This window comes from Trichomycterus rosablanca, chromosome 2, assembly GCF_030014385.1.
Source record: "Trichomycterus rosablanca isolate fTriRos1 chromosome 2, fTriRos1.hap1, whole genome shotgun sequence".
NCBI lineage: Eukaryota > Metazoa > Chordata > Actinopteri > Siluriformes > Trichomycteridae > Trichomycterus > Trichomycterus rosablanca.
In genome coordinates this window covers 39,684,351-39,698,560 of record NC_085989.1, presented here as the reverse complement: position 1 = coordinate 39,698,560, position 14,210 = coordinate 39,684,351, and the positions used below count along the sequence as shown (strand labels likewise).

Here is a 14,210-nt window from a genome sequence, read left to right as displayed (position 1 = left end):
AGATTCAGGTAATTTGAAGATATCTCAGTCCTTGTAGTGCAAGACCAGAAACCACAATAATGTGTGTGACCTTTTGAGTCCTTAGGCGGCATTGCATGTGACTGTGATAAATATAACCACATGGGCTCAGGAGTACTTTGAAAGTCTCACCTAACAGTCCTGCTGCATCAAGAAATGCAACTGTAACTCTATTATATGAGCAAAAAGCCATTTATTGATTCTATACAGAAACTGCAAGTTATCTGGGCCTAAGCTCATCTCAGATTGCCCAAAAGACAATGGAGACAAGAGCTGATGTCAGATGATTTCATAATAGACATGAAGTTTTTAGTGCCAGAATTGAAAATGACTATCCAGACTGTTATCAGTGATTGGTGCAAAAGCCAACATCTGTCATGGCATATCTGCCCATGGCATGGATGATGTGCATAAAGGTAACATTAATCCGGAAGCGTATATTAGGTTTATCGAGAGACTTATGCTGCCATCATATGCCAGCACACATTTTTCACACGCTACAACAGCGTGGCTTTGTAGACAAAGAGTGCATGTGCTTGACTGGCCTGCCTGCAGTCCAGATGTCTCCTAGTGAAAATGTATGGTGCATCATGAAGCCAACGGTGTCCATGGTCTGTTGAGCAGCTTAGATCTTGTATCAAGCAAAGATGGGCAAGAATTCTATCTAACCAATTTGGTAAACACAGCTGTCTCCGCGTTTATGATTGTGTTGCAGGCATCACATTGTAAATTTACACAATATAATTAAGTTGGTCAGTAAAAACACTGGAAATCTTTATTTTGTACTTCTGTCCATTCTGTTCTGTAAAGATTGTTTATCACAGATTCTTGTTTTTATTGCATTTTACAAAACATTTCCAGAAATAGGGTTTGTAGAATGCATAAGGGTTTAACCATGTACTATACAATTTTAAAATATTTAAAATTATTGACAATTATACGTTTGATCTCTGATTATCAAATGGTTTTATATCACAGCATCTGAAATTGATGTAATGAGAAATTGATGAAATAGACAGTGGTAGCCTAGTGGGCTATCAACTTAAAGGTTGACAGTTCGAATCCCAGCTTTGCCAGGCAGCCACTGTTGTGCCCTTGAGCAAGACCCTTAACCCTTCTGTACAATGGCTGACCCTGCGCTCTGACCCCAGCTTCCAAACTGGGATATGCAAAGAAAGAATTTCGTTGAACTGTACATCTGTATATGTATATATGACAAATAAAGCTGATCTGTTTTAAATGACTTCCAAGTGTGTTAAATTGTGCTAATTCAATTACATCTCGAATCCCAAAATATAACAAATAGATTCAGATTAACCAAATAAATGTATGTATTTTAAAATGCAGATTTGGGATTCTTTTCTTTTTTTAACTTTAGTAAAAGGACTAAACTCTGTATAAACCCCAAAGGGAACAGAGTTGGGAAAAACTGGCATGGGAGCTCTAACTTCAATCAAACAGGGTTAAGGTTTAACCATGTCTTGTTATAAAGTGCCAGAACCTGTAAAATGATTTGTAAATGATGCAGCTGATCTGGGCTGACTTCTTCTATGTAATTTGTTAGGAATGCCATATAAATTTAGCGTTTTTATTAATCAAATGGAGTGATGAGTATAGATGTGAATGAGTGTAACCACTGTGCCCCTAGAGGTTTCAAATGATACTTGGGCCTCCCAATGACGTAGAGATCCAGCGTGTTGCCAGATCACCGCTGATCTACACTTAATAAACCTTTTTAATAACAGCTGTTTAGTATGAGTAGGGAGGCATGGTGGCACATCAATGTGGGTCCTATGGGACCTGCATTGCGATTTCTACTTCACTGTTTCTGAAAAGTTGTGTATGTTCTCTCTGCATCCACCTTGATTTGGTACTCTGATTTCCACCCCCAACTTGCAGAATGTTTACTGCTGACTCTTAATTGCCCCTGGGTGTAAGTGCCTGTATGCTACACTCACCATGACCTTTTATCAAGATAAAGCTGTTAAAGAAAATAAAGGAATTTGGTGTGTATGATTTTTGTAAAACAACCCATTGCGTTCATTTAAAAACTCAAAAAACAAGGTACTTGTTGTAAGCAAATTGTTGTATAAAACAAACCCTACTAGATGTCATCAGCACGTACAATTTATCAATTCATTCATCCTTAGTAACGGCTTTATCCTCTTTGGGATTACTGTGGGTCTACCGCCTACCCAGAAACTTTAATTTCAAGGCAGGGTGCCAATCCATCACAAGGCATCATTTACCTATTTATTCACTTATACCAAGAGACAGTTTATGTTAGCCATAATTTTGAGTTAATTTTGACTGTAAGAGAAATCAACACTGGCATGTGGTGAACATTCCACATTCCTCACAGATAGTAATCGTAGGTGTAAACCCAAGTCCCCAGGACTCATGTTGCTGTGTTCCTGTGCTATCTAGCTAAACACTTACCTTGAAAATACTTTGTTCTCTAAGCAGGGCAAAATTTGTTATAAAGGCAGAAATGTTGGGTGCTCTTGTAATGTCATTAAAGTGGTCCAAGAATTTTGTTTCTACTACACGTTTTAGTAATTCCATATTAATCGGTTAAAATTTCATTGTCATCAACTGTTTTATCCTGATCAGTGTTGGGGTTGATCAGGGGTTGTTCTGCCAGGAAAACCCCGTAGAAATACAATAATTTTAGTGTGGACTCCTGGCCGGGCAATTTGAACCCAGATCTCTAGACCGGTGCATCACCCAGGCACATGCACACGATATACGCCTTATTATTATCATGTTAGCTTCATTGCAGATCTAAATCGTTTGTATGGATAGTCTTAAGGCCTTGAGTTTTTTTTTTTTTTTGGATCTTAATGATCTCAGCTACTGTTTTCTTTTCTTTTCTTTTTTTTTTTTTACCTATTTTGCAGCTTCATGTCTTCTTGGGCAGTTGTAGCCTAGTGGTTGAAGTACTGGATTAGTAATCGAAAGGTTGCTGGTTCAAGCCCCACCACTGTCGGGTTGCCACTGTTGGGCTCTTGAGCAAGGCCCTTAACCCTCAATTGCTTAAACACTGTATACTGTAAGTCGCTTTGCGTCTGCTAAATGCTGAAAATGTAAATGCATGGTAAATAAAGTCTAATAAAACTCAATATTTTATTACTCATACATACTAATACATTTTTGTCATGTCACCCCCAGCTAGTAATCCATAAACTATATATCAGCAGTATTGCTGTATTGATGCCCAAGTAACAAAATACAAAAGACCTAAGGTTGCTTAGAAATTGCTTCAACCATCACTCATTACAAAATTCTGACCTGCTTTCTGAGATCTGTACAAAGCTTTAAAGACTTTATATTGTAATTCCTGTGGTTTAGTCTAAGGGGTGCAGTCAAGTTAGCCCTATTGGACACGGAGAAGTTACCAGCAGTAGCTGTTGCCAACAAGGAATTATGAGGTAATGCTGCAACGTTAAAAGACATAGAACTTTAGATTCAGGACTTTAGTGCTAAATTCAAAATGCTCGTAAACGGACAGTTGCAGAAATCATATGGGTTTACTCTGGGTGCTCCGGTTTCTTCCCACAGTTCAAATGCATGTCACATGTGAGGTAAATTGGAGACACTAAATTGTCCATGACTGTGTTTGATATAACCTTGTGAACTGATGAATCTTGTGTAATGAGTAACTACTGTTCCTGTCATGAATGTAACCAAAGTGTAAAACATGACGTTAAAATCCTAATAAACAAACAAACAAACATCTTATATGTAAAAACACGTCCTTTAAACTGTACATACGCAATCAGTTTTTTTCAGAGGGATTTTACCCCCCAACCCTCACAATGGAAAGCGTTTTCATTCGAGTAGGGGTAAATCTAGTCAATCTGGCAACCTTGGCAGACCCAAAAAGGGGCTGAGCGAGTGTAGCAAAGCTGGAGGCTTTTTTGGGGGCAAGAAACCGACTTGGCTGCATGGAGCTTATCGGTTTCACTGTCTTTCATGCTGTTTTTGCATAGCATCGATTCAGAATATCCAGTTTTCTTTCTTTTATTGTTTATAAATATCTGGGCTAGAGTTCGTCTTTTTCATTTGAGGTATTTTGATGCTGCTAGTTTGGCTACGATGCTAGCTAGCTAGCGTCGCTGCTAAAAGAAAAAAAAAAAACAAGAGATTTGTTAACGTTCTGCTGGAGAAAGACAAAAGTGTGAGATTTTTTAAAATAGGTGAAAGTGAATTAATGTACTTAAGAAAAACCCCGTGAGTCTTGTTAGTTTATTGAGTGGTACCAGGTTTAGCTATTTTTACATGTCGTTGACGGCTGCACGGCTATAGAAAGTAAACGGAGAGCTTCGTTTTTGCTTTTTTTGTCATCGCAGTTAAGCTGAGCTCAATGGTTTCTTCATTCAGTTTGCTTTAAAGTTACCTGGGTTTATTTTGTTCAGATTTATAAGTTGTATAAAAGCAGGTTATTTAGTTTACTCTGAGGAAGCGAATTTGACGGTTTAACGGTCGTTTTATTTCAATGTAGGTTTGAATTTAAACACTTTTCGGCTCGCGCACTGGCAGTTCATGTGCGCGTGCGTTACGCGGGTTCGCTCTGTTGTTTTGGGGTCTGTTCGGAGATGCTGTACCCGCTGCTTATACTTAATGTAGATTCTTACGCTTTAATTTCCCTTTGTTTAGTTTAGCCAGTGCTTTGCATTAAACTTACGTTTCTCAGCTAGTTTGTGCAAACACGCTTGCAGATTATTTTTGCACAAACTAACACTGCTGCATCCATTGCACAGATCTTAATTGTGCTACTTTAAAGAAACGGTGCGGGTTTTTATTAGCCCGTATTACATGATCGTGCACCCATCGCACGCTCCCCTGTTGTACATTGAATAAACACATTATTTTTTAAAAACGGCTTGGACCATGGATGAACACCAGACCCGAATGTTGTCGGGACTTACTGGGCTCGGTGGACTCGGGCAACCAGATTCGGGCGATCCAGACCCGGTTCGCAAGCAGCAGGACATCGGAGACATCCTGCAGCAGATCATGGCCATCACCGACGAGAGTCTGGACGAAGCGCAAGCCAGGTACGAGATACAGAAACAAATGATGGAAATATTAAAATCTATGAAAATATGGCTTCACCACCGGCACTCATTTGACTGTCGGTTTTATTAGCAGGCAGAGACATTAATGCATTTTATAAACTAGATGTTATTTAATGAAAAGTTTTAATATCAATCGAGAAATACTCATTCTGGTGTCAACAACACCAAAAGTGGTAGTAAACTTATAGGTAAATAGAGGTATAATACTTTATTTCCACTATTTAATTAAATACTGTTTTTGTTGCTTGTTTCTTTGAAATGTTTAGCTGTAATGCAACATTACTCTATTAACCTCAGTTGACTTATTGTGATTCGCATTGTGTACTTTAAAAGCGTGGTATTCTGCCATGTTATTCTTCTAGTAAGTGGTCATTATAATTTAATAAATAACACAGTAGAACATTTTCTGCTGTCAAATTGAATTGCTACAGAGATGTATATTTTAAGCTAATGAAAGTTTATCTAGCTTATCTACATCTGATTTAATTGTTTCTTGTTGTTTGCTGATTAACATGAGCTGTACACCTCTGCTATTGTACTTTTAAATTGTGTTCTGTGTAGATTTTCATTTCAATTCCTCCTAAATATATTTTGTTACTTTTTGAGGAAAGCAGGCAAAATACTTCATATCAAAAAATTAAAAAAGGTCGCTACAATTTAGTATTAAAGAGAGTAAAGATCAGCAGTATCGCTATATGTAGTGTTGGTATAATATGTCAATTTTAAAAGCATACATCCTCTCTTAATACTGACTGTTCTGTTAACACTAAACAAGACTAAAATAAAACAACTTGATCAACTAAAGTAAAACGATCCTCATTTGTTTTACTGTTAAATTAAAATGGCTTTTTGATATGTAAAACATGCACACACAAGCACACAGATAATGCAGGATTCTTTTTTTCAGTCTGTATGATACTAATATTTCCAAATAGTGTCTTTTTTGCATGCTCTGCAGTTTATGGTTGGTTTGTTTTTGTTTTTTTTCCCTTGTGCCTTTCCTAAAACATACAAGGAAAAGCATATTCCAACTCACTCACTTACTCAAAACAGCGTGTCAGATCTTAGCAGACTTGTTTATGCTGCAAAAATGGCAAATTTGCACCCAGAGCAGTGGCATACACCTCCAAACCGAGTACAGATTGATGGCATTGTTTAATAATGAACCACTGTTCTACTGGTACCTAAACAAAACGTCATAACGCAAGTTACTGTGATACTTTGGTAGTTTCTGAAAGAATCTTAATTACTTTTCACTCATCACCCACTCCTAGTAAAAGCTAAAAATCAAGAAAATCTAGTTCTTTAAATGCAGCACTGCTCATAATTTCCTAAACAGGTTATAACTAGGTAGTCCTCTCATTGATATTGGCAACCTCTATATTCCAGTACATTCAGGCTATATGACTTGTATGTAGAACATTAATAAAATGAAGCTAAATATATTATAAAGCTAAATATATGTATATTGAAAAAATCTCTAAATGATATTTAGCTATTACTCCTGTGTCTCTGGCAAATCTCTACATGCAGTACAAATCAAGTAAATGTGTAAGTTGTAAAGAACAGATTATAATGTTATACCATATGCATACAGCATATGGGAAAATGCTTAGTGTAACTGACTGCAGTAATGCTAGTAATCCTTTTGAGAGTACATCATACCTAGATATAACTATATTGCAAACAAACAAACATCCATCTGTTGCACATTAGTGGCAAGCAGAATAGTTTTAATAAAGCAGTTCAGCTTTCCAGAGTTTTCCCAGTGGGAGAAGACGCTAAAGCTTTAGAGCCAGCCACGCTGTAGAGATTTAATCTGGTGTAATGACCATTACTTAACCTCCTGTTTGGTGGCCGGTTTAATTCCACAGCAGGAACCGAGGCTGCATGTATGTAAAAAGGTTAAACCAGCTGATAGTGAAGTGTAAAACGTTTGTTTATGCTCTGAAGCGTTTTGATCTCTCTGTAGTAGCAGCCGCAAATCACATGCACTGCCAGATAAATGAATGTGATGAATCTGCTACCTCATTAGCATAGATAATCAGGGCGTCTTAATTAAGTCATTGCCGTCATGCAGAGATCCAGCTTTCAGATTGATGTTTGTCACTAGGGCTGTACTTTACAGACAAAATACTGTCTTGATTTCATTGTTACATATTGCAATTGTGGGATTTGTGTTTTATTTGAGAAATAACTTTGGGATTTGACTCAAGCTTGATTTGTATTATTTTAAACAAAGTCGATGCCATATGTTGGATCATTTGAAATCTGAAAGGTGCAATTCACTCGCTCACTCACTCATGGTTGCTTACAACGCTACTCCCTTCAAATCGATATTTAAGAAAGGCTGCTTGGTTTTGGCAGCCTTCAGTTTTGCAAGCAGAAACTAAGCTATTTATTTTGCAACTGGTTTGTCAGGGTCTTAAAGGAAAGCATTCAGACCACCCGTTATTTACAGTTTTTTGGCACCCATTGTTTCCCATATTTTTACCTCCAGTAGAGTTGTCTGTTTGTCTAAGTGGACCATGAATAGCTGCTTGGTTTCTTCTGTTTAAAGCTCAATCAGTAGTACAGAAATATAGAAGCCAAAATGACATTTATTTGCTCAAAATTCTCAGTTAACATTGTATGCAACTATACTAGTTGTAGGTTTTTTTTTTTTTGTATTACGGGATGCCAGTTTGGATAGTGCTGTGCCATTTCAACATATTTAATACATAAGATTGTTTTAGATGTAGCCAAAACAATTCTAATGGGGTTTGGGTGCTCTGGTAGGTGTCATTAGCTTAGAATATTTTTTTCCCCAGCAAACCGTTTGACCACCTGGCTCTCTTAATTAATTCGCTTTTTTCGACCCCCATCCTTCTCGTCCCTCCCTCCCTGGTGTTCATCCATTTCATTGTGTGCGGCGTGCAATCAATTCTCCTATAATGTGTGCACAAGAGCAGCTGGTCGCAAAATCTAGTTTCTATTAATGGGATAGAGGAAGGTCGGTGTAAACAGTTTATGAACATGGTGATATTGCCTTCTATAGTTAAATTACAGGGTAGAGGATTTACCTCCTGTATATGGCCTTTGCCTTATTACATGCAGCTCTAAAAATTGTGTGCCAGGTATCTTAATGTAGTCACAACGGATACAGGACAAGTATTATGGAACCAAATGATAAAGTAGTTAACTAGTAAAAATATTGTGTACTACACAAGCTTTTGAAAGGTGGTGCATGTCATTAAGTAAATTTAAAGTGCTAGGCATGTGGCAGTAATTGATAATGTATTGCACCATGATGTTTAATGTGCACTTCAGTATACTGTTATCATACCTTGTTTGCAGCAGCTGTGATACAGGTTTGCAGAATCAAAAGGCTGTATAAGAATAGCTACGTTAAGCTTTTAAATTTTGGCCATTATGAATCCTTTTAATTGAAAGCAAGTACTGGTGTGGGTTGTCGCATGTTGCTTTTTTCTGCCTCCAAAAATCATCCCTTTAGATGGGACTGGCCACTGAATATTGACCCTAGGAGGGGAGTGTGCCCAGTATAGAGTGTATTCTTGCTCTACACTGTGTGTGTTCGAGCCTCAAGCATGCGTCACATCTGTCCGGCTTGCTCTAAGCTTGTCGAGATTATGAAATTGTGTGTGACCATTTATTGTTGTGCAGGTTATGGAATGAACAATTGACTTTATGCCACATGTACATTTGTATATTATTTGTTATATTATATTGAACTAAAGATAGCTGTTAATTAACAAGAGTAGCTTAATAATATAAAATGTCATGCGGCAGGCCTAGGACATTAAAAAGTGCATGTATCAAACACTTGAAGTCTATAAAATCAAACATTTAATTAAAATGGCAACAAACATGCTACTGTATTCTAATCTTTCAAATGTCATTTTAATCAGATCTGCTGGATTGGCTCTCAAGCAGTAATAGCTGTGTGTGTGTTGGGGGGCTAGTTTTCTGAGGGGAAATTTCTCATTATTGCTGTCCAGCATTTATGATCCCACACTGAAATACATTAAATGTTAAGTAAATTTTAGATCTGGACTTGGTTTGGTTTTGTGGTGTTTTGGTATAGTGGCTGTAACCCTTAGTGCAAGCTCTTAGAAGAGTAAAGACTTCTCAAAACTCTAGTTTTTCTGGCCCACTTTTCTGTACAAGAAAAGCGTTTTGAATAGATATGCAATAGGCAGCAAAAGCTTATTAGCTGTTATCAGTGGTTGCCTTTATTCCTGAGTGCTTTTTTCCCCTGAAGCGCTCACTACCAATCTGTGACTCTGTTCCAACTGCTGGAATTCATTTCTTGTTATTGTTCTTCCTAGAAGGTGAACAAATTGAAAAATGTAGTCACTGAGATTGAGAAATATTGTGTATTCCTCATAATGTATTGTGAGCATCCATCAGTGTTAACCTTAAGACATGGCTCCAAGCGGCGCTTTACAAATGCGAGATTAAAATAAGTGTGTAAGGAAATAAAACAGTTAGCCCTGCTATCTGTGATGTATAGCTAGGTGTTGTAGTTGTCAGACATTCTAATGCCGTCAGTATTATTTGAGTTGGCTTTATGTAGGACTCTTTAATGCTTACTGCTTAGTTACCTAAATATTAGGGCTTCTTTCCTAGAAAATTTTATTTTAATGCAGTATCTATTTCTTCCCAAACCAATCTGTTTTGTCAACGATTTGAAGCTGTTTGAGTAGAAAACCCAAATAGGATTCATGCCATAACACATGGGTCAGTCTATTATTTTTTATTTTAAACACATATTATATTAGGTTCTCATACATACTCATTATTGTTTTGTACCTTGCTTGCAGTGAAGTCGCTTTATTTGCAATATTTTTATTATGTGCATTTGGAAGGAGTATGTGACCCACATTTGGTTGCTGTTTTTCTTTTTACTGGTGTTTTCAGGATAAGCATTTATGAGAAACATTGATTAATTTAGCTTTCTGTCTGAAATGTAGCAGTGCTTTATTTAGCAAGGAACGCTAGTAAGAAAACACTTTATAATAAAACAGTTTTTCACTGATAAGCCAAAACATTCAGACTAAATATTGCATACCAGTGTTTTAGGCTGATGGTAGTTACTTCTAGTACACTTGCTGAATGCAAGATATATGATCAGCATGAAGACCTGAGTGACTTTAACTCAGTTCTCTGGCTTTAACAATTTGGTCCTTAAAGTATCTCTAAAACAGCCAATACTGACATTGGTCCAGTGAGGGACAAGCCACAAACCACAGACAAGACTTATTGATACCAGAAGACATGAAGTTTTTGGTGTCTGGTGTGAACCAACAGAAGAGCTACTGTGGTTTAAATTGCAGATAATTTTTTTGGCCTTCATTTTAAAATGAGGTGAATCTTTTACAACACACATTTCATCAAACCCATCTGTTGCAGACCATAAATGATTTATTGTTGAACACTAAAGAAACGGTTTTCTGAAAAACAGTTCAACTTCTCAAAATGCTAGATGTCTCCTTTTATGATGTCAGGTATGAACATGTTCAGTAAGACTCAAATCTTGATGTGGTTGAAAAAAATGCAGTTTATTAGTTTAAAACCATTATTAATGATAATTTGTGCAAAATGTCTCAGTTAGCAAGTTGACTTTTAGCACCAAGCTTTGTAAAATGTGATACTGTGATAACTACTGCTTTTAGATATTTTTTGTCCTCTGTGTGCATGATGTGTTTTTTTTTTTTTTTTTTTTTTTCTGTCAACATTAGGGTGTTGACACCAAAATAACAGTAGATGAATCGATTGGAAAATGAGGTGGCACATTTTAAATGGCTTTACCTGACCTTACCTTAGTGAAACTGCCCAGAATTTGACAAATATACAATGCTAAGTGCTGCTTAGAAGGCAGAATGTGAAACCAGATGCATTATGGTAGTTTTGCCTCCTTTTTGCTATTTTGCCATGGCAGTTCTTTTAAAAAAAATGGAAGTACAATATGCATCCCTCACTGTCTTGAGGTGTACTGCGCCTTTATTCTATATATTTTAAACAGATGTAAATGACTGCCGGGGGTATGTTATGCCTCTCTGGGTGGTTAGCAGGTTGTATTCTGAATCAGTGTGTGCAACATCCTTTATTTGGAACATTATACTTTTACTGGGCAGAACTGAAAGCACTCGACTCTGGATCTCAGCAGTGGGGAGCTAGCACAGAAATAGTCATTCCACCATATACTGTTTATTATTTTTAATTATTAAACTTTAACTATAATTTCTATTCTTGCCTGACCGAAGTGAAAGTCACTGCTCTGCCTTGGTTGTAATCGATCTGCTTCAAGGTTTGATGTTTGACATTCTAAGATGCTTTTGTTTGTGGTGTTGCAAAGAGAAGTTATTTGAGTTATCAGTGCCAAAACCAGTTTGACCATTTTCTCCAGTCTCTGTCATCAACAAGATGCCAAGCCCACAGAATGGCTGCTCAATGAATGTTTTTAGTTTTTTCCCCACTATTTTGTGGATGGATCCCTTGACAAGTGTGACGAGCTTTAGTTTCATATTTGAAGTATTGGTCCTTCTGTTTATAATTGTATGCATTGTGCTGCTGTCACATGACCAGATTGTGTTAGATAATTACATAAATTAGCAATTGTTTCTAATGAAGTTGCCTGTGATTGTGTCTGTAGATGAAATGTAACTTATACTAAACTTTTCACATGGGTAAACCTTCTGTTCTATTAATTACCTTACACAACAAGACAAATCTTAAATCTTGCTGCTTGGTGTACGTATAGATCTGGCTGGCATCATATGTAGTTAAAATATGAGAGCTAAAAAAAGCAAGGGAGCTTTTGTGTTCTCAGTTTACGTTGGTGTGGCAGTGAACGTTTGACAATCAGGTGTTTTTCAATGGTAACTAAAGCAAAGGATCAAAGGGGAACCGACAAACAATAGGTTGTATATATTTAGTAGTTATCATAATTATTAAAATGTGGTTTTAATCATTTTTTTTCTATAAAATGTTTTTTTTTTTTTTATGAAATCAATTGTATTTCAAAAAATATGAAGATTAATGTTTAAACAAGTCAAAATGGTCTTTTCCTTAAAGGCAATTTATTCATTACTTGTTTCTCTTAGGTCAGCATTACATAAGACTGTCAAAACAAAAAATGTTCAGGATTTTTAACCACATGTCACATTTCAAGAATGCATTCACTTGAGTTATAGTCTTAGATTTGCTGTGTTCCACTCAATGGGGTTCCACTGTCGGGGATTTGGTCAGGTTGGGTTGTTGTTGGCACAGTGGAAGACGATGCCAGCACTTGTGATCTCCACTGGCTGCCCTCAACCTTTCCCCTGTGCCGTGTGTCCAGATGCTGGCCAGAGGAAGGACGAGGCGACCCCACACAGGCAGGGGGAGCTGGGGGGAGCACGGCGGGTGGGGAATGCACCCTGCCGCTTGACTTCCAGCACAGGTCAGTACAGGACTGCATGATCGCTCCTCCCCTCCCCCGATCATACCCCCCTCTCACTAAGTCTCTGCAGTTGGGGCTCATGTACGCGTACTCAGAGACATACATCAGTGGTTAGACTTGTGTGTGTGTTTTTATTTTATTTTATTTTTTTATTCATGTTCTCTGTTCCCAACATGGTTATCAGTCTTACCCGATTCATGTCTACACTTTTCTTTCCCAGAATCTGATCTGCATGATTTAAACTGTTTCATCTTTGACTTTTAGAATCATTCGTCTGTCAAATTTGGAGTTTTAATGCATCAATATTAGCAGATTTTATCAAAAATATTTGCCATGCTCTGTTTTACAGATATGTTGCATCTTATACCGGACATAAAACAAATTTAGCCTGCAGTACAGCTTAAGTTTTATCATGAAAGATGCTATAAATGATTTTTTATTTGATTGGAAAATACTTTTGGAAAATAATGTGTGTCATCCTTGCTGTAGCTGTCAGTGTATATGTTGGTTACGTCGGCACACTAGCAGGACTGAAGCACGTTCATAATATTAGCGACTTCTATATGAACAGGAATGTGTGCCGTTCTTGTGGAAAGCGCTAATTAGCTTGGCAGCTTGTGATGCACCGCCAGCCACCAGCTAATCTAAGGGTAGTGTGTCAAAGGTTATTTATGTGCCTAATCGTTAGGCCTTGTTATTTCAGGAAAGCTCTCTAGGGGTTATAGCCGCTGAATGTGGAACGTTTTAAAAGCAATAATTAGTTTAGCTTTGTATTCCTGGTTCTCTGCTCTTTGATACAAAACTGACTAAACATTTGTGAATACGGATTTCTCTACAGCTCATGCATTTCATTTATGTTGACTAATTTTAAAGATCAGGGAGAATGCATAGTTTGTAAATAATTTTCTCGATATAAGGCTGGGACATCTCCTTCTAGTATCACAAGTCAGATTTTGCCTTGTACCTCTTACTAAAAGTTTGATTTGTTTGGTAAGTTCTTTATGAGTAACTGTATTGCATTGAAAGTGTGCGGTTATGCTGGTAATGACAAGTGGGTCTGGAAATAGGTGCATTTAGCAATTTAGCTGTGACCTAGCTCTTTAGTTGTGTGTAATATGCAAATATCTAAAAATACTTCGAGAAACAGTGTCGAGTCACGTAGTCAGAGTTTGCTGACTCCCTTGCTTGTCATCCTTGCTAAGTTGCCGGTTGGCCAGGTGAGCCACTTTGATGACTGTAAGATATAATGTGAATCATGTCCAATGTTTAACATTTGTTTTTCGCTTTATTTTTCTACGTTGTATTTATTAATCTGTTTCAAGAAAATAAGCATTTTTGAATATAGAGGGATCGTATTAAAATATGTTATTGAAGTGAAAGGCTCATTTATAAAACATGCTACTTTTTACACCCCCTGATGCCCAAGTGCTACTTAAAACACAGCAACCATTAGCCCATTCTTTCTGAAAGTATACTTTAGACACAAAGGAAAAGACTGATGTTGCTTTTGGTTAAAAAGTCATTTAATTATTAATAGAAAGCATTTTATATTTAAATTGAGAGCGTAGCTGGAAGCACTAGTGTGGATACCACACATCTGCAGCCAAAAGAGAAAGTGCTGGTCCTGTGCCAAAATCTGACTCTAGCAGAATTAATTCCACTTTGAG

At 37.2% G+C, this 14,210-nt stretch overlaps 1 protein-coding gene across 2 annotated transcripts in view; it reads left to right on the top strand.

The window, feature by feature from the left end:
- The first annotated feature begins 3,948 nt into the window (after window positions 1-3,948).
- Window positions 3,949-14,210, top strand: part of pbx4 (pre-B-cell leukemia transcription factor 4) — a 48,025-nt gene continuing 37,763 nt past the window's right edge. The window contains exons 1-2 of one of the 2 annotated variants that reach the window (XM_063015413.1): window positions 3,949-5,078; window positions 12,442-12,543. In XM_063015413.1, the coding sequence (XP_062871483.1) occupies window positions 4,912-5,078; window positions 12,442-12,543 (269 nt within the window). In that variant the 5' untranslated portion in view covers window positions 3,949-4,911. The remainder of the gene's footprint in view (window positions 5,079-12,441; window positions 12,544-14,210) is intronic. The other variant, XM_063015421.1, reaches the window with a different exon arrangement.